This window comes from Oryctolagus cuniculus, chromosome 13 (genome assembly GCF_051225735.1).
Source record: "Oryctolagus cuniculus isolate XC-2025 breed Fujian yellow rabbit chromosome 13, ASM5122573v1, whole genome shotgun sequence".
NCBI classification, from domain to species: domain Eukaryota; kingdom Metazoa; phylum Chordata; class Mammalia; order Lagomorpha; family Leporidae; genus Oryctolagus; species Oryctolagus cuniculus.
This window is the reverse complement of record NC_142879.1, coordinates 32,052,298-32,079,882: the sequence shown is the minus strand read 5'-3', so window position 1 is coordinate 32,079,882 and position 27,585 is coordinate 32,052,298. Positions and strand designations below refer to the sequence as shown.

Sequence of the window (27,585 nt, the reverse complement as noted above, 5' to 3'; positions counted from 1 at the left end):
TATTCTTAAATGTGTGTATGCATGTACATGTCTACACTCAAATATGTGCATTCATGTTCATATATGTATATACAAAAATTGACTAATGATTCTTAAAATAATACTTCTCTTAAATTAAGAAGAAATTATTGAATTTTCAAATAGGAGTTGCTCAGTAAAATATAAATAGCAAATGAAAAGCCAAAAATCACAAGTAATTTTACTTTGTATTCAAATTTCAGATAATTTTCAATTACTATAAAATTGTTATCTTTTATAATTTACTTTCTATGGACAAGTTTGAACATTTTTGATTGGTTATTATTTATAGCTCCTGCCTATTTTCCTGCTGAACTATAGTCTTTTTATTTTTTATTTGTTGAGCTTTTCATTAAGTGGAACATTGAGCCTTTTGCTATAACAAAAATTACAAATATGTTATCTCAAAAATAATACCAGTTTAAAAAACATACTAAGTTGTACATTATGCTTAAAGCAGGTACTTTTCAATTAACTGAGCACCATATTAAGGAAGACATGTATTTCTCTGTGTTTTCAGTCTAATATTTTTAAAGATAGAAATCTTGCAAAAATTATCACTAAGAATGTGGTGGAATCATGTTATAAACAAACAAGTTATCACATGAATGAGCAGTTACAGAAGAATTGGCACAGGTCTCAGGAAGCAAAAAACAAAAAGGAAGCTAAAATGGATAATTAATTTCAGGGAAAACAGGACCAATTCAAATATTTTACAAAGTCTTTCTACACTAAGTATTAATATTTTTATATTATTTTCCAAATAGCAATGCCACACTACACTTATCTTTTTTCTCCTTCTCTTCCATTTTCTCCTGTTCATACAATGCAACTATTGTCACTCATAATTCTAGGTTTTTCTCTAACCCATTTATTTCTCTGCCAGATAATTCAAACCTTCAAACTATGAACTTATATTACCTATTGATTCCAGTCTAAATTCTTCAGCTGAGCTGTCAGGTTTCCTAGAATGCTCTGGGTCAGTTTAGTCTTCTGCCACTCCCTGCCTGCCATTGATGGACGTCATTTGCCTGTCCATGTTTCTTACCCAATCCTACTCCCATGCCTTTGTATGCACTCCTCTTCCCCAAATGCTGATCTGTGATACTACTTATCTTTCAAAACCAGCTTTCCTGGGGAGCCTGGTCTACTCACTCCAACTCACAATGATTTCTCTCTTGTCTAAATATTTATTCATTAAACAAACACTAAATGGATTTTTTTAATCCTATGTACTTTGAAATACATAGGAACATAGTAATGGAAGCTACATCTAAAAAGAAGTCACCTTATAGTAGATGGTAGGGAATGATAACATCAACACATTTTGTGACAGTAATGTTTGCATACGCATGTATCTATGTGGATATAGGAGGTTACTGGTAGACAGATAGGGGCTGCAGCATGGAAAAGTTATCTTCCTACACTATGTATGGCAGAGATGAATATTGAAAGACAAGTAGAGTTCATCAACACAAGAAGCTAGTGAAGCCTATTTTAGACAGAAGAAACAATACATACAAAGATATGGAGGTGAGTTAGAGCATAAAAAGGAATGTTGAAAAAATTGAAGAGTTCAACACAGCTAGAAAATTGACTTTTGTTGAAGGAAACAAAGTAGATGATAACAGCCTTATAATAGAGATGAGATTGTTCATGGAGATATGGATAGTAGCATATTTGTATCAATAGCAAAAAGATTTTTCATATTTTAACATATTAATTTACATGGATTCTGAATGCCCAATAGGATAATTATCTGGCAACAGTAAATTCTGCCTTAGGTAAATTGTTCCAAAATGGACATGGTGAAAGAGATTTATAGATAGCAGGATAAAAATACGCTGTGATGGAACAGGTCTAAGACATCAGACATGTCCTAGATTAGTTCCCTCTCTAGTAAGCCTCTCAGTGCAATACATTCACTAGGCACAAAGCAGGATAGAGGGACACTCTATTAGAAGCTGGGAATTTGACTCCAGACTACAATAAATTCTCCAATGAGATATACAAGAGCATACCAATAACTTTTTGCACAAGTTGGAGCCAAAAGAAAGTGCAAATTGGACCAAAATTCTAGAAAAATTACAGCAGAGTTTGTATAATTCTAGGGTAGGGACCACCCCTAGATCTGACCTCTCTGTCTCCATAGTTAACAAAAATCAGAGATATGCTAAGAGGCAATGCAGCTGGCTATACAGGGAGAATCACCTTAACTTTCTCATCATTGCCCAATAAAGGCAAAGCACAGAAAGCCAAGGATTCTCTCTGTAGGGAGTGTACTCATGGTGACATTTACTACTGGAATCTCCCAAGAGAAAAAGAGAAATTCTCTAAAGAGATGGAAGCCTCATCATCAGAGTCTTTGCTTCCTGCTCCTCTCCCTTCCCCCACCACTTTCTCCATGTGCCTCAAGGAGGCATAAAGCTGCTGCAGTCAGTCTTATGTCTAAATAACTAGTATGTTCAATACATGTGCTAGACATTATGGGTATAAAATGGTGAGTAAGCAGGTATCTCATCCAATGTCTCAAAAATCTAATGAAGTTTAAAAACAAATAACTGCAAAGGTGGAGAGAAAAGCTTAACAATAGAAGTACAATAAAAGAATATAAGAACAGAAGGCACTAAGGGTGATATTTACCCTGGGATTTAACTTATGGGTATGATTTAGTTAGAAATGGGAACTGGTGAAGAGGACACATGTAAGGGACCTATTTAAGCAGATATGCAGCAGTAAGAGAATACACTTTTATGGTGCTTAAACTGGTTCCTATCGAACATGCTAAGATTCCACATCTTACTTAACATCTCTAAGGAATATTATCCCAGTTGCTGATGCTGACTTCACCACAGCATTACAAAAGCTGTTGAACAGCAGATTAAGGCCGATGGCCCATTATCACATTTCTTTCTCTAACCCATGTTGTGAAATTACATGCCTTGTGATCCTTTGATATTGAAAGAGTTCTGACATTCTCCACCTTTTACTGAGAGATTTCTTATTTATAAATTACAAGATAAATAAAGGAATCTTACAAAATAAGTGATTATCAATGAATTTACTTTTTCATCCGGGTGAAGAGAAACACATAAAGGATACTTTATAAAGTATCCTTTACCTGGCATAGCAGGTAAAGTTCCTGCCTGCAGTGCTGCAAACCATGTGGATACATTTGAGACCCGGTTGCTCCACTTCTGACCCAGCTTTCTGCTATGGCTCAATCCTTGGACCCCTGAACCTGCATGGGAGACCAGGAAGAAGCTCCTGGTTCCTGGCTTCAGACTTGCAAAACTCTGGCCATTGCGGTCATTTGGGGAATGAACCTGCGATGGAAGACTTCTCTTTCTCTTCTTCTGCCTCTGCCTCTCTATAACTCTGTCTTTTAAATAAATAAATAAATCTTTAAAAAAAAAAAAAAAGAAAAGAAAACTTCATGGAAGGGCCTGTGCTGCGGCGTGGTGGGCTAAGCTGCCACCTATGATACTGTCATCACTTATGGAAACCTGTTTGAGTTCAGGCTGCTCCACTTCTGATCCAGCTCCCTGCTAATGCATCTGGGAAAGCAGTAGATGACTCAAGTGCTTGGGCCCCTGCACCCATGTGGGAGACCCAGATGAAGCTCCTGGCTCCTGGCTTCAGCCGGGCCTAGTCTTGGTCGTTGTGGCCATTTGGGAAGTGAACCAGCAGATGAAAATCTCTCTATCTCTCCCTCTCTCTGTAACTCTCTGCCTTTCAAATAAATAAATTTTTTTGAAAAAGTTCTTGGAATATGAAATTGAAAGATAAGTTTATTTTAGTGTAACAAATTTCGAAATCCATACATGGGTATACTTTTTTTCATAATATTCATTTTCTTTCTTTAAAAAAAAAAGATTTATTTATTTGAAGGAGTTACAGAGAGAGAGGTAGAGCCGGAGAGGTAGAGCCAGAGAAAGAGAGAGAGAGAGAAAGAGAGTTTTTCTGTCTGCTGGTTCATTCCCTAAATGATTTCAATGGCTAGAGCTGAGCTGATCCAAAGCCAGGAGCCAAGAGCCAGGAGCTTTAATGGGTCTCCCACGTGGGTACATGGGCCCAAAGACTTGGACCATCTTCCACTGCTTTCCCAGGCCATAACAGAGAGCTGGACTGAAAGCAGAGCAGCCAGGACCCGAATAGGTGCCCAGATGGGATGCCAGCGCTGTAGGTGGCAGCTTTAACCCACTGCACCACAGTGCCAGCACCCATAATGCTCATTTTCAATGGGCCTTTAAAAGTCCCCTGATATTTTCCATTTTCTCCAGAGTGGATGTAAAATTATTACTTTTCAAGTTTCAAGCCTCTACCCTTTGTAGACAAGAAAATGTATTGTAATAAAATGATAGAATAGCAAATATAGTCTCAATATTTGAATAGTTGAACTTGGCATGTTCAAGTAGAAGTTTATTTCTGACTTCCTTTGAGTGACTGTAAGACATTATTGTTTTTTCAGCATGTACTATGAGATAATAAATGATTAAAAATTCTCTCAGAAAAAATCAGTATTTTTCTATTTTACACCTCAAAGATTAGGAATTATGCCAATTTGCCAATTATTTTTCTTTTGTTATAGTAGAACCTCAGCACATACTCAGAAGACTATACTAAAAAAGATGACAACATCTGAGCAGCCCTTGTCACGTCTGTCATTAACACTGTAAGGGCAGTCTTCTATAAAAGTGACACGAGAGTGAGAGCGAGGCAGCATCCCAGAATTTTTCTTAACAGTTCTATCTCAAATAAGAGCAAGTATTAAGAGCTGTATAATACTCAAAATAGACTAGTTATTTAATGTGGGTTAAAGAAAGAACAGAAAAAAAAATCCCCTATGGTCTAATTATGGGAAAGGGATTTATACCCTGTTCTACAAACTTAATTTTTCAAAGGATGAAATTCAAATGGCAAACAGACACATAAAAACGCTCAGGATCACTAGCCATCAGGAAAATGCAGATAAAAACCACAATGAGGGCCGGCGCCGCGGCTCACTAGGCTAATCCTCCGCCTTGCGGCGCCGGCACACCGGGTTCTAGTCCCGGTTGGGGCGCCGGATTCTGTCCCGGTTGCCCCTCTTCCAGACCAGCCCTCTGCTGTGGCCAGGGAGTGCAGTGGAGGATGGCCCAGGTGCTTGGGCCCTGCACCCCATGGGAGACCAGGAAAAGCACCTGGCTCCTGGCTCTTGCCATCGGATCAGCGCGGTGCGCCAGCCGCGGCGGCCATTGGAGGGTGAACCAACGGCAAAGGAAGACCTTTCTCTCTGTCTCTCTCTCTCACTGTCCACTCTGCCTGTCAAAAAAAATAAATAAATAAAAATAAAAAATAAAAAAAATAAAAAATAAAAAAAAAAAACACAATGAGGTTTCACCCCACCCCAGTTAGAATGGCTATCATCCAAAAATCAAAAACAATAAATGTTGGCGAGGATGTGGGGAAAAGGTACCCTAATACACTGTTGGTGGGGATGTATAGTAGTACAACCATTATGGAAGACAGTATAGAGATTCCTCAGAGATCTGAAAATTGATCTACCATATGACCCAGCCATCCCACTCCTGGGAATTTACCCAAATTAAGTGAGATCAGCATTGAAAGAGTTATCTGTACCCTCATGTTTATAGCAGCTCAACTCACAATAGCTAAGACATGAAATCAACACAGATGTTCATCAACTGATAACTGGATAAAGAAAATGTGATACACACACACACACACACACACACTATAGAATACTACTCAGCCCCCCAAAAGAATGAAATCCTGTCTTTTGCAATAAAATAGATGCAACTGGAAACCATTATGCTTAGTGAAATAAGCCAATTCCAAAAGACAAATATGTTTTCTGTGATTTGTAGTAATTAATATACAGAGCACAAAATAATGTAATGAGTGATATTGACATTTTGAGATTTGATTATTGTTTACAGTCCTTGTGTATACTCTACAAGAACAATGGTTTTTCTACTTACTGCCTGTTGCATTCTTTATTTGGTGGAGGGTTACGCTTATGATTATAAAATAAGCTGAAAGTATATCATTGTAAAAATTAAAATAAGAAAGGAAGGAGGGGGTAGATGGGGGCATGGGTGAATGGAGCATAGGGTAGGAAGTATCATTATGCTCTAAAATACAGGAAATTTATTCATCTTAAATGGATTTAGAACTTTTTAAATAAGTTAAGGGAATGAAATTTATACTCTGTTCTATAAACTTAATTTGAAAAGCAAAGACACCAAGATTTAAAAGTTTGGAAAGAGTTGATGAAGGAATTAAAAAGAGAAAATACAGACAAAGGAAGCTGATTTAATAATTAAGAGATGATAAGAAATTTTCATGTTATAAAAGTATATCAGCTCAAAAATTATTCTTAGACTCTAATATGTTAATCATTATTAAGATATAAAAAATAGTAAATTTTAACATTTTGAGGACTGAATTCTAACCAGTTCATGTTTCATCTTATTATCAAATGGGTCAGTTCATATTAAAAAGTCGCAGGATTTTTTAAGACAAAGTACTTAGAGAATATATTTAATTGAAAAACATGAACTGTTTATGTCAATTTTATTTGAAATTGGATGAGGCACATTTAGAATTTTGGTATGTATGTTCATAAGCAATTTTAGTTCTCCTAAAAAAAAAATCATGCCTATTACCCAGTTTAACAAAAAAGAGCCGTAAAAAGTTGATTATTTGTTCTTTCTAGTACAGAATAGTCTGTTTCAGAAAAAGTAAATAAATACATAACAGCTCTTTTTATCATCTTCTATTTGAGAAATTAAAAATGGTTTCAATATATGCATCAACCACTTAAATTTCCAGTTATACCTAATATATAGCTCGTTAATATAACAGAAAGATTTTCAAACATGTTACACTCAGATGTTTTAACTAGTAGAATTTTTGTTGAAGAGATGTTAGTAAAATGAGAAACAAAATGAAATAAGAGTTAGACAGATTTCCTTTATGGACAAACATAGCTTTTATTGAGATTTTATAAATGTTTAACATATATGGTATTTTATTCTTAGAGTAGAATTCACAATTTAAAACTCATGAACAATTTCAGCAGCAATATTGACAGTATAGGTCTCTGCCTCATGGTAGAAGCAGATCAAAATATTTAAGTATAAAGAATGCAAGTGGCAAGATTATCAGTGCAACCATGAGTTTGTACTGCAAGACATCTGGCTCAGTAATTTCATTACATGTATGTAACAACTTTCTGGCACATTTTGTGCAGCCGACTTCAATTTCCACTAATTGATTGTAAAAACTCTTTTTTAAAAATCTTCTTAAAAAAAACTACTACTATGTGCTGGCATTGTGGCGTAGCTGATTAAGCAGCCAACTGCAGTGCTGGCATCCCATACCGGCACCAGTACAAGCCTTAGCTGCTCCACTTCTGATCCACCTCCCTGCAAATGTACCTAGAAAAGCAGCAGAAGTTGGCACAAGTCCTTGGGCCCCTGCACCCACGTGGGAGACCTGGAAGAAGCTACTAGCTCGTGGCTTTGGCCTGGCCCAGCCCTGGCTGTTGTGGCCTTTGGGGAGTGAACCAGTGGGTGGAAGATCTCTCTTTCTCTCTCTCTCTATCTGTAACTCTGCCTTTCAAATAAATAAAATAAATCATTTTTTAAAAACTACTAAATTTAAATATCCATTAAATAACATTTACACAGACCTTTCTTTGGGCCAATTAAAACATCAAATGTTTTAAAACTAAATTTCCAAAATGGCTAAGAATGATGGGCTCAGATGTTTTAAGCACTTGCATAAATGATACAGGAAACGTGTATATTTTTTATTTATTTATTTATTTATTTTTTACAGGCAGAGTGGACAGTTAGAGAGAGAGAGACAGAGAGAAAGGTCTTCCTTTGCTGTTGGTTCACCCTCCAATGGCAGCTGTGGCCAGCGCACCGCGCTGATCCAAAGGCAGGAGCCAGGTACTTCTCCTGGTCTCCCATGGGGTGCAGGGCCCAAGCACTTGGGCCATCCTCCACTGCACTCCCTGACCACAGCAGAGAGCTGGTCTGGAAGAGGGGCAACCGGGACAGAATCCGGCACCCCAAATGGGACTAGAACCCGGTGTGCCAGCGCCATAAGGCGGAGGATTAGCCTAGTGAGCCGCGGCGCCGGCAGGAAACGTGTATATTTAAGAAGGAAAATAAGGAAGCAAGAAACAAATTATTCTTACAAAGGCATAAGGAAAAAAAAACAAGCTAAAAATTATGAGAAATCGTAAGAGAAAGCAAAAATTCTTTTTTGAGTTGCATCCAAACAGCATATTTCAAACTATGGTCTGTGGATAATAAGAAAATTTCACGGCCAACTATACACGAAGACAGGGGACCTTCACCAATCTTGTTCACTGTTATGTCTTCAGTGCCTAATGAGGGTCCAACATATAGTGAGCATGCAATAATATTTGTAGAAAGAATAAACGAATGCATTTTCAAGATGCTTTATATTTCTCCTCATTGATGTTCACACTAAATAAATGTGTGTTTAAAACCAAGAAGTCCTGTAAATGCCAAAAATCTGTTTTCTGTTTTTCATGTAATTTTTCCAAATTTATTTGACTGAAAATTCATTAAATTTTACAGGCTAGTTTTTCAGGAAATGGAATTTGGAAAACACTATTCATAGTAAGAAAAGAAACCTGCTAGCATAATATCAATAAACATCAGAGTTCAATTGACTTATCTGTTTTTGTTTGACTTTGTTCAATGAGAACAATTTCTGGAATCAGATACATTACAGCAAAATAAATAAAACTTGGTTCACACTCAAGTGTCAAATTTCAATATGTAAGAAAAAACACTGAGTACTTGACATTACTCTAAGTTTAGTGCCATGTAATGGGCTCTGTTGTTGAGGAGTTTATCATTTAATCAAGGGTAACAAATTTATCTGTCTGAAAGTGCCAGGATGGTAATACAAATGAGTCAGATATAAGAACTAAAGAGTGGAGGCTGTTGTATGGTAGCAGGTTAAGCCACAGTTTGCACACTAGTTTCCCATACTGGAGTGCTGGCTGCTCTGGTTATGATTAAGCCCTTGGCTAATGGGCCTGAAAAAAGCAGAAGATGGCCTGAGTACTAGGGCCCCTGTCATCCATATATGAGACCTGGATGGAATTCTGGAAACTTGGCTTTGGCACGGCCCAGCCATGGTAGTTGTGGCCATTTGGAGAGTGAACCAGTAGATGGAAGATCAAGTTCTCACTCTCTTTCTGCCTTTCATATAAATTTATCTTTTTTTTTTTTTCACAAAAAGAAATGAAGAACACATATTTTAATCAATAGCTGCCATGTAAACTGTGGACTCACTATTTCCATATCTCTTGATTTTTTTTTTATTTGAAAGGCAGAGCAAGAATGAGAATAAGAGTGAGAGCAAGAAAGAGAGGGAGGGAGGGAGGGAGGAAAAGTGAGAGAGATCTTATATCTGCTGATTTACTCCTTAAGTGTCTGAAATCGCTGGGGATGTACCAAGCCAAAATGAAAGTCCCTGCATTTCACTGGAGTCTCTCACACGAATAGCTGGGACCCAAGCACTTGAGCCATCCTTGTGGCTTCCCAGGGTGCCTGTTAGTGGGAAGCTGGAATCAGGAGATCTGGGACTTGAACCTAGGCATTTCAATAAAGGACACAAGGGTCCCAAGTGGGGTTTTAACCACTGTTGTCAATTGTCTATCCCTTGATTTTTAATATAGGCTCAATAATATGAATTCTAAAAAGATTTTAATTACTATTTTAATTACTTTTCAATTAATTTAATTTTTAGAAAATTGTATAATCCAAATGCAGCACACTAGAGGCTACCTACAGTTCACAAGCCACTAGTTTTCAACATCTGAATAGAATTTATAACTAAGCATTTAACTCTGTCAATGATTTCAAGGTTACTGACAAATTTTTATATGTCAAATTACTATATATCAAATTATATTAGATATCAAATTATTATATTTCATATTACTGATAAGCTTCTTATGAGATCACCAACTCACTATCAGTTACTCTAAAGAAATCTTGGAAGCCAGCACTGAGGCGTAGTGGGTAAATCCACTGCCTGCAGTGCTGGAGTCCATATATGGGCACCGGTTTGAGTCCCGGATGCTCCTCTTCCAATCCAGCTCTCTGCTATGGCCTGGCAAGTCAGTAGAAGATGGCCCAAGTCCATGGCCCCTGCATCCACGTGTGAGACCCAGAAGAAGCACCTGGCTCCTGGCTTTAGATCGGTGCAGCTCTGGCCATTGAGGCCAGTTGGGGAGTGAACCAGCAGATGGAAGATCTCTGTCTCTCTGCCTCTCCTTCTCTCTCTGTGTAACTGACTTTCAAATAAATAAGTCGTTTTTTTTAAAAAAAAGAAAAGAAATTCTGAACATGATGAAGATTCTTCTCTGAGAGAGAGAGAGAGAGAGAGAGAGAGAGTTAGATGTTTATTCCCAATAATATTCTAAAAATGTAATAATAAAATGAAATCCCCAGTGAGAATTTAGCCTAGCAGACAACATAACTGCATCCCACATCAAAGCGCCTGAGTTCAATTTCTGGCTTGGTTCATGGCTCCAGCTTCCTATCAGTGTAAATACTGGGAAGAAACAGTGATGATTTAAGTAATTGTGACCCTGCCATCCATATGGAATTCTGGTATCCATTCCTGGATCCTGGCTGGTCTAGCCCCAGCTATTGTGTGCATCTAAAGATGGGGGCTCTTTGACTGTCTCTTTATCTCTCTCAATTAAAAAAACTTACATAAAACATTAGAAAAATCACATATTATCAAATACACATCTAAGTATGACACATATGTAGCATATATGTGAAATATGGACATACACTTCTCATATATTTGAACTCTGCATCAAATTGTTCATCTACTTCTGGTAGCAAATTCTCTTCTCCTTTGATTTATACAATTTCTCTTGGTCTCTTTCTGGCTTTTGCTGTTTCTTCACTAACTAATCATTTTCTGATAATATCTTAAATTAGTGACTCTTAACCAGAAATATGTATCAGAATCACCTGGGTATATTTTTAAATCATGTATGTCTATTGAGGCAAATGCTTGAGACTGAGGAATTCATATATATATGATTTTAATCCTCAAGGTGATACAGTTAAGCAATAGGGACTAAGAAGTACTGCCCTAATATTAAAGCCAGAAAGGTGCGCTTCCTTATATATCTACTTTCTCCTGGAGGATTCTTTTACCATCAAGCTTTTAACTATCTCTACTACATTGATGACTTCTAAATCTATCTCCATACACAATATCTTTATTTAACTCAAGAACCGGGTTCTCAAGTACTCTCTAGGAATATTTGCCTAGATACAAATCAGGGGACTCAGAGCTGCTCCCAAAGTAAGCTGATATCCAAATCCTCTATCTTATCAAACTTGCAATGCATCTTTTTATGTGTTTCCTAGTTAAGTGAGGACATCACCACCTAACTAGTCACATGAATCAGAAGCCAACAAGTCAAGGAACTGGAGGATCCTCCACTACTCCACTTGCCTCAATCTAAGGAAATCCTTGTTCATGGCCCTATTCTGCTATCACTGTATTTGATATAATGTGACAGGCCTTCTCCCAGACCACAGCTGCAGTATATGTTAATTTAACATAGCCACTGATTTAACACATTATTTGATAAGCATTCATTGTGTATCAAACCTATGACCTGTGTCGTCTAGTTTGATTGAAATATTACATTGTACCCAATAAATATGTATAATTATTGTTTTTCAATAAAAACAAATAATCTAATAAAAAAGAATTTACCAAAACAGATAATTTATCAGGAATTTGACCTGAATAGCAGAATTACCTGTGGGTTCTAGATCTGGAAGATTATGCTGAATTTGGATTGGGATGTAACTAAGTGCAAGTTAAAACTTTATGGGAGTGGTTGGTGCTATGGCATAGTAGGCTAAGCCTCCACCTGGGGTGCCAGAATCCTATATAGCACCAGTTGGAGTCCCAGCTGCTCATTTTCTGATCTAGATCTCGGCTACGGCCTGGGAGATCAGAATAGGATGGCCCAAGTTCTTGGGTCCCTGCACCCATGTAGGAAACTCAGGAAAAGCTCTTGGCTCCTGGCTTCAGATCAGCTCAGCTCAGCACCAGCCATTGAGGCCATCTGGGGAGTGAACCAGCAGATGGAAGACCTTTCTGTCTCTCCCTCTCTGTCTATAACTTTGCCTCTCCGATAAATAAATAAATAAAATCTTAAAAAAGATTTATGGGAAAGAAAATTTGTGATATAGGAGTCAGTAGCGAAAGCTGGTCAGTACAAGGAAGCAAAGCAGCAGAAATGTAGAGAGAAATGCAGAGGAGCAAACCATGTTATGCAGCCTAGAGATAGTCATCCGTTTCTAGTTTTTCTTTGGTCCTCCTTTCTCTGTAAAACTCCTTGATGTATCTTTTAAACACCCTCTTAATTTTGTATGATACCTTGAATGGACCTTTGTTCTTTTTACTGGAGTCTAACTATGAGGTTTGCCAATCTTTCCCTTCCCTCCATTACCAATTTCTCTGTTCTGTAGCAAATTCTTTATCTCTTAACTAGACTAAGTCTGTAGTCCCCTAACTGATCTCTCTTCCAAATAACTTCCATTTCCAAAATATCTGCATAGCTAATAAACTGGCATTTATACACCATCAGATCCTTTAATTCCAGTGCTTATAATACTGTGATGGTTTCCCATTCTACAGGGTAACATCCACTTTATCACTGGAGTACATGGTGCTTTATCAGATGGCAATAATGTACACTTTCCATCTCACATCTCCCAGTCTTTATGATGTACCAAGGCTATGAGCAAAGCTTCATAGGATACCTCAGACAGCAGACTGAAACCCCCATGATCTACATGCTTTTAACAGACGGATGGTTCTGTCAGTGCCACCTCCTCTGTCACTGCCCTTGCTCTGCCTGGCAAACTTCTATTCAGCTGTCAAATCTCTTCTGATTTCTCCACATATTTTTGTAAACCCTGAATAGAAACACATTTGAATTTATGATAATGTTTGAGGGCTATGAAAAAAAATCACAAATAGACAAAATCTGTTCTGCAGCAATATCATGTCAATGTAAGAATGTATGTGAGTATGACCCACAGAATGTCTAGCAAATGCTACATGCCTCATATCAACTAAAAGTCAAAGACAAACCTTTTCTAGGTATAGAAAGGGTATTCAAAAGTTCATAGAAATGTATGTTATTTTTAAATTCCACATTTCCCCAAATTTTTTTGAAGTATCATGTATGTTAGGCATTATATTAAAATAAGTGCTTATAATACGACAAAACTTAAGAGACAAAAAACTCTTTATGATGTATCTTACTGTATACAGTAATACTTTTTACATAATATTATCAGGTATAACACACTAAAAGCACTCAAAATTATCAAAGGACATAGATGTTATAAATCTTAAACTTGTTTAAATTTGATATCTATAAAAATAGAATTCTGGTATTCTGTGGTCATTCATTTAAAGTACATTTTTTTCATAGAAATAGTAGATAAAAAGAGAGCACAGTTCTTACCATATAACCAAAGTAATAAAGGACCCTTTTGTAGACAAATTCTAGAACTTCTTAATTATACACAGAATTATCTATATCCCCAGTGTTATAAAGTACCAGAACTTCATTAGAAAAATTAAGCTGGAAAAATGAAGGCAGCACTTTGTAAATTTCTACTGAAAATTAGCTGGGAGAGGCAGAGGAATACTGGATCAAAAGAGGGTAATCATGCTTAACTGTGCCCTAGAGCACCCGCATGTATAATACGATTTGCACAGTAACTACCTCTCCTATTACTGCTTGTTTGGAGTATTCTGTGTTAATGGGGTTAGCTAATTTTGTATTTTAACTTAAAAAGGCTCTGCTGATTAATAAATGTTGCACACTGTGATAGTAATTAAAATAAATGGAAAAGTTACAAATAAAAGTTGAATTGTTAAGAAAACATTATCTGAAAATATATGATAATCCCTATTTATCATAATACAATAACAGTTCAGGAAATATGCAAATTATAAAGGTCTAAAGTGTTTGAAAATATCACACAAGTCAAAAAAGTTTTGAGATGTGCTCAATTTCTTTTTCACTATTGTTTAGTGAAAAGTATAACCAAATCTCATTGAATTATACCACATATCTTCAATGCCTCTCATTAAAACTACTCTATGGATCTAATTTCCTAATCTTTCCCACATTTTTCCCATAGTAATATCTATGAAATGATGCTGATGGTTATTTAGAAATGGTATTTAAAAGGTTTAAGATAGAGCAACCTAACATTTACCAAGGCTTCTATTTGAGGAAAATGAAGGGAAATAAAATACATATTTTTCATTTGTTTGAGTAATTGGGGAGTTCAAGAAACTGTTGCTAATTCTGTTTTGCTACAACATTTATAAGATGTTTCCCATTTCATTGACTCTGAATAACTATTAGAAAATTAATATCTAAATTTTCCAAATTGAAAACTATTGAATTGTCTGTACTCAGGTTTTTAAATAAAAATCTGTGTGAGTTTAAAATATAATACAGCTCTAATGTGATTTGATCATGAACTTCACAGGAAAACTCAAATCACTGTCATATTTTCAAAATCCTCAATGTCCATACAGTTAACTAGCAGAAAAATTTTGAATTCCTAGAATCTAAGAATTCTCCTCAAGTTTAGTTCAGGTTTAAAGTTAGTCTAAACACCAAAGCCTGATCTAGTAGGTACCTCCTTCATTTGAAAACCTCTTAGAAGAACACTAGTTATGTGCTTTCCTTTGCTGCTACAACAAATTACCACAAATTTGGTAGCTTAAACAACATACATCCATTAATTCTGGAGGTCAGAAATGCAAAATAGGTCTCAGTGGGCTAAAGTCAAGATGTGAGTGGTGTGCATTCCTTCTAGAAGCTCTAGGAAAGAATCTATTTTTTTGTCTACCAGTTTCTAGAGATTGCCCACATTCCTTTGGTGTGACCCTCATTCCTCTAAGCTAGGAAAGCTAGAAAAGGTGAATTGAACCTTTTCACACGACATCATTCTGACCTCCTTTCATTTAGACAAATCTCTTTCTGCCTTCTGCTTCCACTTTTGAGGACTTTTGTGATTACATTGGTCCCACCCAGGTAGTCCAGGATAATCTCTTTATCTACAAATCCCCAATGTAATCACATCCCAAAGGCATTGTTATTATGTAAGATAACATATTCACAAGTTCCTGGGATTGGGACTCCAAGACTCTTTCAGGGGCTTTTATTCTGCCTACCATAACAGTGATTGGCATTGGTTGCTATTGTGAAACCTAAATCTACTCTATTTTTTATAAATCATAGTCTGCATAGTCTCCTGAATTAAATAAGGCTGTTTCAATTAATCAAAGGCACAGTACTCCCTGTATTAGGCAGCTTTTCATTACTTTCACTAAAATATTTGAGAGGAGCTTCTCGGGAAAGGAAAGGATTACTTGGGCTCACAGTTTGGAGGCTCACAGGTCAGGATCAGGCACCTGATGGAGGCTGGCTATGTGTGGGGAGCAACCCGGACTAGACTGTTACTGGAATTAAGACTTATTCTATGCATCTGCTCTCCCACAATATGGCGCTGGGAGAGAAGAAAACAGCTTCTACACAGCTGCCTCCAGTTCAGCCAATAAACTGTAGGACTTGCTCCTGATTGGAGGAGAGCAGCGAACTCGGCGTGTGGGTAGCCGAGTTGGGATTGGCAGAGGAGGACAATAAAGGAGGAGAGAGACGGCATGCACCAGGAACATCTAAGGGGAACATCTAAGGGGAACACCTGTGCAGCCCCCGAGAGAGCCGGCCGGCGGTGTGCCGCTCCCCTGCGGAAGTGGGGAATGTGGCCAGGGGGAGCTGCCCTTCCACGGAGGTGGAAGGGACAGTAGCCAACCCGGGAAGAACCAGCAGCAAACCCGGGGAGGGCCGAGCAGACGAAAGAGCAACGCAGGGTCCTGTGTCGTTCCTCCGTGAAGAGGGGGAGCGACAGCTATGGTGCAGTATGTGTGCAGGGAGGATCACATGGTAAGCCATAAATCACAGAGACATAGGAAACAATCAACACTCTCATGAGTATGATCTTTCAAGGGTACATCCCCAATGACTAAAAACACCCCCTACCAGGCTCACCTCTTAGATGCCATAATTATATAAATCACTTATTAATCCATCAACTCTGATGTCAGATTTTGGGGTTTAACCTTTGTATGATTTAGGGATCCAAGTCCTGTTTAATACATAATATTCCTCTTATAAGGAGTTTCATTTTCTTTGTTTTCAGTTACTGAAGGGCCTGTGTCTTGCAATAAAGAATTAAAATTCATCCCGGAGGTGATAAAAAGACATTGAAAAGCATTTGGCTGAATAACAGTGGGACTTAATTTCTCTGATGTTGGTTTGGTAAGATGCACTAAATGGGAAATAAGTCTGGGTAGATCAAATAGAAGATATTTTCTGGCAATTGAAGAAATTATAAATGTTTAAGACAGTAGATAAATAACAAAGGCTGAATTTGAGAGAGAATCAATAGGGCTTCAGGATTGAAGGGATACTGGTAATGCAGGAGAAGGAGGTAATGCAAACATCCCTAGTGTGGGGAGAGAGATGGTACTGAAATTCATACTTGCAGTGCCTCTTTAACCTTGCTTCTCTGGAGTGGTGGATGAATTCCAGGCATCTTTGGAATTTGTCCTTTCCTATGCACTTGCACCCCCACCCATTTTTTAAAGTATTTATTTATTTCAAAGGTATAGAAGTTAGGTTGTGGAGGGGAAAGAGGGAGAGAGGGAAGAAAGGAGGAAGGAGGAAGAAAGAAGGAGGAGAGAGAGAGAGAGAGAGAGAGATGGGAGAGACAGAGAAAGTGATCTTCTATTCACTGGTTCACTCTCTAAATGCCCATAACAGCTCCAAAACACACAAGCAGGGACCAAAACTAGGAGCAAGGATCTCAGTCTAGGCCTCCCATGTGGGTGGAAGGAATTCAGTCACTTGAGCTATCACTTTTGCCTCTCAAAGCCTGCATTAGTAGGAAACTAGATTCAGAAGTTGCAGCCAGAAATTTAATCTTGGTGCTCTGATGTGGGACATAGCCATTTTAACTGCAAGGCTAAACACAAACCTTTTCCCCTTTTTGATGTCTTACATGTGGAATTATGATGTTTGTAGCAAACATGAAGTATGATAATAATTATATTTTTTAAGACCATACTATGTTCCTGGCATTTTATACTAATTATCTCATTAAACCTTCTTTTTAGAAAGCTTTTATTTAATGAATTCATATTTCATAGGTACGGTTTTAGGAATATAGCAGTTCTCCCATTCATACCTACCCTCCCAACCAAACTCCCATCCTACCTCCTACTCCCTCTCCAATCCCCATTCCTCATTAAGACTCATTTTAAATTATCTTTATATACAGAAGACCAACTCTATACTAAGTAAAGATTTCAATAGTTTGCACCCATATAGACATGCAAAGTATAAAGTACTGTTTAAAAACAAGTTTTACCATTAAGTCTCATAGTACAACTCATTGAGGACAGAGGTCCTACATGGGGAGTAAGTGTAAAGTGACTCCTGTTGTTTATTCAACAAATGACACTCGTATTTATGATGTCAGTGATCACCGGAGGCTCTTGTCATGAGCTGTCAAGGCTACAGAAGCCATTTGAGTCCACAAACCCCATCAGTATATAGACAGCTCCATAAGCAAGGGAGAAGTTCTCCCCTCCCTTCAGAGAAAAGTACACTCTTCTTTGATGGTCTCATTTTTCTACTGGGTTCTCATTCATAGAGATCCTTCATATAGAACATTTTTTTGTCACAGTGTCTTGGATTCCATGCCTGAAATGCTCTCATGGACTTTAAAATGCTCTCATGGGCTATGAATGCCTTAAGGGCTGATATGAGGTCAGAATCCTGTTTAGGATATTTGTCATTCTATGAGTCCGCTGTGTGGTCTGCTTCCCATATTGGATCATTCTCTCCTTTTTAATTCTAACTATTGTTATTACCAGACACTTGGTCTTATTTATATGATCCCTTTGATACTTATTCCTATATATATGATCAGTTACGTACTTAAAATTATCTCTTTAACATGAAAGATGGCATTAGTATCACCCAGCTTAATGGGATTTGGAGTCCCACGGAAATTTTTTAGCTTTATCCTTAGGGGTAAATCTGTGGGAACATGTGCTGAATTGTACATCTCCTCCCTCTCTTATTCCCACTCTTATTTTTTACTAGGATCTACTTTCAACTAGATTTAAACACCTTGAATAATGGTGTGTTAAGTGAAGAGTTCAAAAAATGGTATTAAGTAGAAAAAGAAAATAGTAAAAACATAAAATGATAAACTGTTCTACAACAGTCAAGACAAGGGCTGTTCAAGTCATTGCTTCTCATAGTGTCAATTTCAGTTCTACAGGTTTCCTTTAGGTGCTCTGTTAGTTGTCACAGATCAGGGAGAACATATGGTATTTGACCCTTTGGGACTGGCTTATTTCACTAGGTATGATGTTTTCCAGATTCAAACACTTTGTTGCAAATGACTGGATTATTTTTTTTACTGCTGTGTAGTATTCCATAGAGTGTACATCCAATAATTTCTTCATCTAGTCTTCAGTTGATGGGCATTTAGGTTGATTCCATGTCTTAGCTATTGTGAATTGAGCTGCAATAAACATGAAGGTGCAGATATCTCTTTTGTTTATTGACTTCATTTCTCTTAGAGAAATTCCCAGGAGTGGGATGGCTGCATCATATGGTAGGTCTATATTCATATTTTTGAGGTATCTCTCTATTGTCTTCCTTAGTGGATCTATCAGTTTACATTCCCACCAGTGGTGGATCAGGATACCTTTTTCTCTGCATCCTCACTAGTATTTGTTGTTTGTTGATTTCTGTATGAAAGCCATTCTAACTGGGGTGAGGTAAACCTCACTGTGGCTGTGATTTGCATTTCCCTCATAGCTAGTAATCCTGACATTTTTTCATGCGTCTGTTGGCCATTTGGATTTCCTCTTTTAATAATTTCTCTAAGTCCTTGGAAAATCAATTGGTTGTTTGTTTTGTTGTTCTGGAGTTTCTTGATCTCTTTGTAGATTCTGGCTATTAATCTTTTATCAGTTGCATAGTTTGAAAATAATTTCTCCCATTCCATCGGTTGCCTCTTCACTTTCCTGTTTCTTTTTCTGTACAGAAACTTCTCAGTTTGAAGTATTTCCATTTGTTAATTTTGGTTTTGATTGCCTGTGCCTCTGGGGTCTCTTTCTGAGTCTCTGACAGAGTGTCTCCAATGTTCTCTAATAATTTGATAGTGTTGCATCATAGATTTAAATCTTTATTCCATGGTGAGTAGATTTTTTAAAATTTTATTGACAGGCAGAGTTAGACAGTGAGAGAGAGAGAGAGAGAGAGAGAGAGAGAGAGAAAAGTCTTCCTTTTCTGTTGGTTCACCCCCAAAGTGACCGCTACGGCTGGCGCATTGTGGCTGGTGCGCTGCACTGATCTGAAGCCAGGAGCCAGGTGCTTCCTCCTGGTTCCCATGCGGGTGCAGGGCCCAAGCACTTGAGCCATCCTCCACTGCCTTCCTGGGCCACAGCAGAGAGCAGGACTGGAAGAGGAGCAACCGGGACAGAATCTGGTGCCCGGACCGGGACTAGAACCCAGGGTGCTGGCGCCGCAGGAGGATTAGCCTATTGAGCTGCGGAACCAGCCAGTGAGTAGATTTTTGACTAAAGTATAAGGTAGGGGTCTTGCTTCATACTTCTGCATGTGGGAATCCAGTTTTCCCAGCACCATTTGTTGAAGAGTCTCTTCTTGCACCAGGAATTGGTTTTAGCTCCTTGATCAAATATAAGTTGGTTGTAGATGTTTGGATTGATTTCTGGGTTTTCTATTTTGTTTCACTAATCTATCCATTTATTTTTGTACCAGTATCAGGCTGTTTTGATTATAACTGCCCTGTAGTATATCTTGAAATCGGGTATTGTGATGCCTCCAGTTTTGTTTTTGTACTGCAAGATTGCTTTAGGTATTCGAGGTCTCCTGTGTCTCCATTTGAATTTAAACATCATTGTTTCTAGATCTGAGAAGAATGTCTTTGGTATTTTAATTGGTATTGCATTGAATTTGTAAATTGTTTTGAAAGAATGAACATTTTGATGCTATTGATTCTTCCAATCATGAACATGGAAGATTTTTCCATTTTTTTCTATCTTCTTCCATTTCTTTTTTTAATGTTTTTTAATTCATATCATAGAGATCTTTGACATGCTTGGTTAAATTTATTCCAAGTTATTTGATTTGTTTTGTAACCATTATGAATGGCATTGATCTTAGAATTCATTCTCAACTGTATCATTGCCTGTGTATACAAAGGCTGATGATTTTTGTGTATTGACTTTATATCCTGCTACTTTACAAACACTTTTATGAGTTTTGAAATACTCATTTTGAAGTTTTTTTGATCCCCTATATATAGAATCATGTTGTCTGCAAATAGGGATAATTTACTTCCTTCTTCCCAGTTTGTATCCATTCGATATCTTTTTCTTGCCTAATGACTCTAGCTAAAACTTCCAGGACTATATTGAATAGCAATGGTGAGAGTGGTTATCTGTATCTGGTACCAGATCTCAGTAGGAATGCCTCCAGCTTTCTCCTATTCAATATGATGCTGCTTGTGGTTTTGTCATAAACTTCCTTGATTGTGTTGAGGAATGTTCCTTCTATACCCAATTCGCTTAGAGTTTTCATCATGAAAGGGTGTTGTATTTTATCAAATGTTTTCTCTGCATGCATTGAAATAATCATACAGTTTTTGTTCAGTAGTTTGTTAATGTGATGTATCACATTGATTGATTTGCAAATGTTGAACCATCCCTGCATAACAGCGATAAACCCACTTGGTCTGGGTGGATGATCTTTCCGATGTGTTGTTGGGTTAGATTGGCTCAATTTTGTTGAGAATTTTTGCATCTATGTTCAACCAAGGAAACTGATCTGTAATTCTCTTTCTCTATTGTATCTTTTTCATGATTAGGAATTAAGGTGATACTGGCTTCGTAGAAAAAATATGGAAAGATTCCTCTTTTTTTTTTAATTTTTTTTTTGACAGTCAGAGTGGACAGTGAGAGAGAGAGACAGAGAGAAAGGTCTTCCTTTTGCTGTTGGTTCACCCTCCAATGGCCGCCGCGTCTGGCACACTGTGGCTGGCACACCACGCTGATCCGATGGCAGGAGCCAGGTGCTTCTCCTGGTCTCCCATGGGGTGCAGAGCCCAAGCACTTGGGCCGTCCTCCACTGTACTCCCTGGCCACAGCAGAGAGCTGGCCTGGAAGAGGGGCAACCGGGACAGAATCCGGTGCCCTGACCGGGACTAGAACCCGGTGTGCTGGCACCACAAGGCGGAGGATTAGCCTAGTGAGCCGCGGCGCCAGCCAAGATACCTCTTTTTAACTGTTTTGAATAACTTGAGAAGAATTGGAGTTAGTTCCTCTTTAAATGTCTGGTGGAATTTAGCAGTGAAGCCATCTGACCCTAGACTTTTCTTTGTTGTGAGGGCCTTTATTGCTGTTTCAATTTCTTTCTTGGTCATGGGTCTGTTTACGTTTTCTATGTCTTCATGGTTCAAAATAGGTAGTTTGTATGTGTCCAGGAATCTATCCATTTCTTCTAGGTCTCCCAGTTTTTTGGCATACATCTCTTTGTAGTAATTTCTGATGGTTCTTTTTATTTCTGTGGTGTCTTTTGTTACGTTTCCTTTTACATCTCTAATTTTATTGATTTGGGTCTTCTCTCTCCTTGGGTGTGTTGGACCAAAGGTGTGTCAATTTGGTTTATTTTTTCAAAAAATCAGCTCTTCGTGTTGTTGATTTTATGTATTGTTATTTTTGATTAAATGTTGTTGATTTCTTCTCTAATTTAATTATTTCTTTTATCCTACTAGTTTTGGGTTTTGTTTGCTGATATTTTTCTAGATCCTTGAGATACATTGATAGCTCATTTATTTGGTGCTTTTCCAATTTCTTGATATAGGCACCAATTGCTATTTAATTTCCTCTTAACAATGCTTTTGCTGTATCACATAAGTTTTGATGAGTTGTCATCTTCAATTTTTTCCAGAAATTATTTTATTTCTCTTTTGATTGCTTCTATAACCCAGTCTTCATTCAGGAGCATGTTGTTCAGTCTCTGTGTGTTTGCATATGCTCTAGAGTTTCCTGAATTCCTGATTTCCAGCTTCATTCCATCGTGTTCTGAGAAGATAGAGGATGCATGGTATGATTTGATTTTTTGAATTTGCCGAGAGTTGCTTTATGGCCTAGTATATGGTCAATCCAAGAGACAGTTCCATGCACTGCTGAGAAGAATGTGTATTCTGCAACTGTAGGATGAAAAATTCTGTAGGTATCTTTTAGGTCCATTTGGTCAATCGTGTGGATTAATCTGCTATTTCCTTGTTGATCTTTCCATCAGGTTCATCTGTCCATTGCTGAAAATGGAGTATTGAAGTCCCCCAATACTATTGTATTGGAGTCTAAGTCTTCCTTTAAATGACTTAACATATCTTTTAAATAGCCACTTGTCCTGTAATTAGGTGCATATATGTTTATAATATTTACAGCTTCCTTCTTAATGGATCCATTAATCATTATATAGTTCCCTTATTTGTCTCTTTTACAGTTTTTGTGTTAAAGTCTATCTTGTCTGAAATTAAGATGACTACACCAGCTCTTTTTTGATGTCTATTGGCATGTAATATCTTTTTCCATCCTTTCACTTTCAGTCTGTGTGCATCTTTGTTGGTGAGATGTGTTTCTTATAGGCAGCAAATAGATGGGTTTTGTTTTTTAATCCATTCAGCCTGTCTGTGTATTTTAACTGGGGAGTTGAGGCCATTTACATTCAAGGTTACTATTGATAACTAACTTAGTCCTGTCATTTTTCCAAAAATATTCCTATTTTTAATATTAATTTCCTTTGAACTTTTACTGAGAGATTTCTTCCTTTACCTTCTTTGGTAGTGATGACCATGTTATTGTGTTTCTGTGTTTCTGTCTGCAACACATCCTTAAGCATCTTTTGTAGGGCTGGAAAGGTGGCAACAAATTCTTTCGAATTCTGTTTGTTATGGAAGGTTTTTATTTCACCTTCATTCACAAATGAGAGCTTTGAAGGGTATAATATTCTGGGATGACCTTTTTTTTTTCTCTTAAGACATGTAGGGTTTCTGATGAGAATACTGCTGTGAATCTAATTGTTGATCCTCTGAAAGTAATCTGGTGTTTATCTCATTCTAATTTTAGAATCTTGTTATGTTTTACTGTGGTGAGTTTGATTACAAGGTGTCATGGCAAGGATCTTTTCTGGTCATGTCTATTAGCAGTTCTGTGTGCTTTCTATACTTGGATGTCCCTTTCTTTCTGGAAACCAGGGAAGTTTTCTGCTATTATTTTACTAAAGAGGCCTTTCTCTCCATGCCTTCAGGAACTCTTAGAACTTGTATGTTGGGTCTTTTTATAGTAGCCTATAGATTCCCAACAGTGTTTTTTAGTTTTCTAATTTCTTCTTCTTATCTTTGGTTTGACTGTATGCTTTGTGTTCTAAGACCAATATTCTTTCTTCTGCTTCACCAATTCTGTTGTTAAGTCTCTCCACTGCATAATTTTTATTTGTTCCAGTTAATTTTTCATTTCATTTTGATTTCATTTTAAGATCTCAACTTCATGTTCTATTGAATTCTTCATTTCATTTTGTTTTCTCTTTAATCTCAATTTCATGGGAGAAATTTTCTGTCCTATATAGATTTCAGTAGTTCATACATTTGCTTCTGATTATTTCTATGTAATCTTATGATCAATTTTTTGCATTTTTCCATTTCTTGCATTTCTTCTATCTCATCATTTTCACAATCTAGCACTGAAGTGTCATGTTCTTTTGGAGGTGTGATGTTGTCTTCCTTTATCTCGTTTTCGGAATTGGTGCATTTGCGGAGATAGTTGTTGATTTCTTTCTTGCTTGCTTGCTTGCTTTGGCAGCCTTTATCTTTGTATTATGACTCTGTAGATAAGTGGAATGTCTGCTTTCAGTGAATCTCTAGAGGCTTGTAGTGGGTGTGGCCAAAGGCTCTGTTCAGTTCTCCAGGGTTAAGGGTGTGCCTAAAGGGACACACCCAGGTTTAGCATGGTAAATCTTCTCTCTCTGTTTTTTTTAATCAGAAGAGAAATCCATTCTGCTCAGCTGAGTTCCTCTCCTCAATGGAAACCACTGCCTCAGTGGTATAATCTTCATCTGCTCTGTCCCAAGGACCACATAAAGGATCTGTGCAGTCCTCGATGAAAGTTCAGATTCTTCAGCAATGTCTCTCAGTGGGTAAGCAGGAAACCCTGAGCTTGTGGAATCTCCCACTCTGACTGCTCAAAATCTCAGCTACACCCTGAGTCCTCCCACACACCCTCAGTTTTTTTTCACTGTCCCAGTACAGAAGCCTCACACAGTCACAAGCTCCTAGCCCCCTGTTAGTTCGCCCCACCAGAGTCAGGAGTCTTCACTCGATTGGTTGCTGGGCACAGATATGAGCTGGTGCAGCTACTATGTATGTCCAAAATGGTGCCCACTCTATTGGCTTGTTACAGGATGCTGTTGTAAAGTGATCAGGGAGAGAGAAATGTATCTGTCGTGTCCTCTTTTTTTTTTTTTTCCTCCTCCTGGTATACTTTTCCGCATGGGGATCTAAGCCACGTTCCCTCCAGGCTCTTCCTGCAGCTTTTTCACCAGTGGCTTGGGCTGCTATGGTCTGGTCTTACCTGTCTTTCCAATGCTGGTGCATAGGCTCTCGGCTGCTGGAGTCCTGAGCCACCGGCGCCCAAGCCCTCCACTTAGGTCTACCATGTTCCTCTAATTTCAGTAGAGTTTCTTCTGCTCTTTTCTCCCTAACTCTTCCCTGAGACTGTACTTTCTCCACTTTTTAAAAACTATCTTCTCCTGGGCTAGAACAGTAAGCTGACTCCCTACTGCAGCATTTTGAACCCTCATTTAATGTTCATTATAACCTTTTATGGGAAGATTTCTGTCTCTATCTTATAAACAAGGAAACAGGCTCAGGGAGGCAAATTACTTACCTACATTACTACTCATCTTGTGAAGTAGAACAGAGATTTGTGCTCCCTTAGGTCTAGTTTCAAAGTTCATATACCTTTATATAATACATTGCAATGCTCACAATAGGACAATGAAAGAGCTAAATGTATCAAACACTTAGATATGCTTCTCTTTAAGTTTTTTAAATTAGAAATAAAAGGGCCTACCGTGTCATGTTTAAATACAGGGTTCCAGGTTAAGGACTTTAGATGACAAACATACTGACTTTAATTCATTATAGATAAAAATGGTATTGTAGCAAAGGATGTTCTACATTAAAAAACCATGCATCTCTTTGTCAAGAATACACCTTCCTCTAATGTCTATCATACAATTATTATCTACAAAGATATAAAACCTATATTTCTAACATTTCTTTTGTTGTATAAGATGTAATTATCTAGAACATGAAAAACCAAAATGCTTTTGGGAGAAACTATAAAATGTCAATGTTTCAATTTTTTGTAATAGTGGAGTTACTTTAGGTTTGCTGCTAATACAAATTGCTTAGCTTAGTTGCTAAAACATATAGTTTCATATATTAGTAATTTCTTTAATATTTCTTATTTCTAATTGGTTGATAATCCTAGAAACTCTTTCCATCTCTGACAGCTTTAGGGTAAAAGGTCAACAGCAACACTGTAGAAAGTGAAGACATTTACAAGTATTTTACACAAACTACAAGTTGAACACCTTTCTCTGGGAATAATACTGAGAGCTAATTCTTCTAAGCTTTTCATAGAAAATAGTAAGAAAGGATATCTCAGTGTCTTTGATATGCAATGATTTCTACTGAAATAGCTTTGAGATGGTCAATAATATCTCAAATATTTGGGCAATTAATTTTGCTATTTCATAAACCCTTGCATTGTTGAAAATAGAAAACTAATGCTGAGCAATATAACTTTAACTATTTATCACCAAATTATACATTTTGCTTCGCTAAGTCTGAGCAGCATTGATCTTTGATATCTTTATGACAAATCTACCTCCCCAAAACTGATTGTATAAATGTTTCTCATTTTTTAAATCATCATATGTTGGGTTAACTGATCATTTACTGAAACAATATGCTAAACACACTATATGTAATTATTTCACACCAGGTAATATCTATAAAATGCAGACATTTATAAACTTACTTGCAACACTTGCCATTTTTACCTTTGATGATTAAGTGAAAATATTTTTCAAGGGTTTTTCAGAAATGTATTATTAAAATAAAGCATATTACTGTACTATCTCTTATGACCAATAAAATCTTCTAAAATTCACTGTGATAGATAAGAGATTTCAAATTTCTTTATATAACAAAGCATACCTTTTAATGTACTACTTTACTATTATATAAATTTTACAGTGTTACCTATAATATACTATGTAAATAACAATAAATAATAGTTGAAATGCTGTATGTTGTAATATTTATGTAGTAATTTATATCATAAATTATTTCATTATGATTATAATAATTTGTATATTATAGTAATGCCATTATGATTCAGTATATAAATAATACTAAGAAATTATCATAAAATATATTGCAATGGCAATTACAAAAGACATTACAGGATAATAATAATAATTATAGTAAAGCCATTATAGATTGAAAATGGTCTATTTATAAATTATATATGCCTCTTGTGATGACAAAGTACCTTAAGAGAGAGGAAGTACCCTGAAAAAAAGATGTATGAATAGAGACCCAAATCAATGATGCTAACAAACTAATTTAAAACCACATGTGCTATTTGATCATCCTTCATTTCTTTTTCAGTCATCCTCCTCTGTTGTAAAGAGACTTCCTTTGTGTTTGATTTATTAACACTATAACATTATCCCTATATATCCAAATGAAATTTAGTTTGTTAGAAACATTTTGTTTCATTGGATATTATTTTAGAAGCATTATAAATACATTATCTCCATAGATATATGGTGGTCATTTATCCCCCTTAAAATGACATTCATTAATTTTCTTTCCTTTTGAGTAGCACATACAGTGCTTTGCCATCAACACTGTCTTCTTGTAAAATATTTACATGTTGAAAAATGATGACTTCTGAATCAGTCAAGAGTGGTTTTACCTTTTCTGACAAAAGATTCTCTACAATATTATCAAGTGGAAAATTTAGAGCATCAGCCTGGCACAGTTATATTCTTTTCATCCAAACACTCACATTTTGTCATTCACATTTTGCACCCATTCCTTTCTTCTGAGCTCCTCTCTGGACAACTTTAAATGATTGAATGGTTCTGCTACACGTAATGTTGGCTCCAAAGGTTTGTAGCGCTGTTCTAACACTTCATTGATATCTCGAAAGGGACCCTGAGAAGAAAAGCATGAGGAACAT

The 27,585-nt window shown here is 37.0% G+C and overlaps 1 protein-coding gene across 2 annotated transcripts in view; it reads right to left on the bottom strand.

Moving 5' to 3' along the window:
• SPATA17 (spermatogenesis associated 17) overlaps positions 1-27,585 on the bottom strand; it is a 289,576-nt gene that overhangs the window by 73,581 nt on the left and 188,410 nt on the right. For both annotated transcript variants that reach the window (XM_002717401.6, XM_089312202.1), the window contains one exon: positions 27,412-27,560. In XM_002717401.6, coding sequence (XP_002717447.2) covers positions 27,412-27,560 — 149 coding nt within the window. The remainder of the gene's footprint in view (positions 1-27,411; positions 27,561-27,585) is intronic.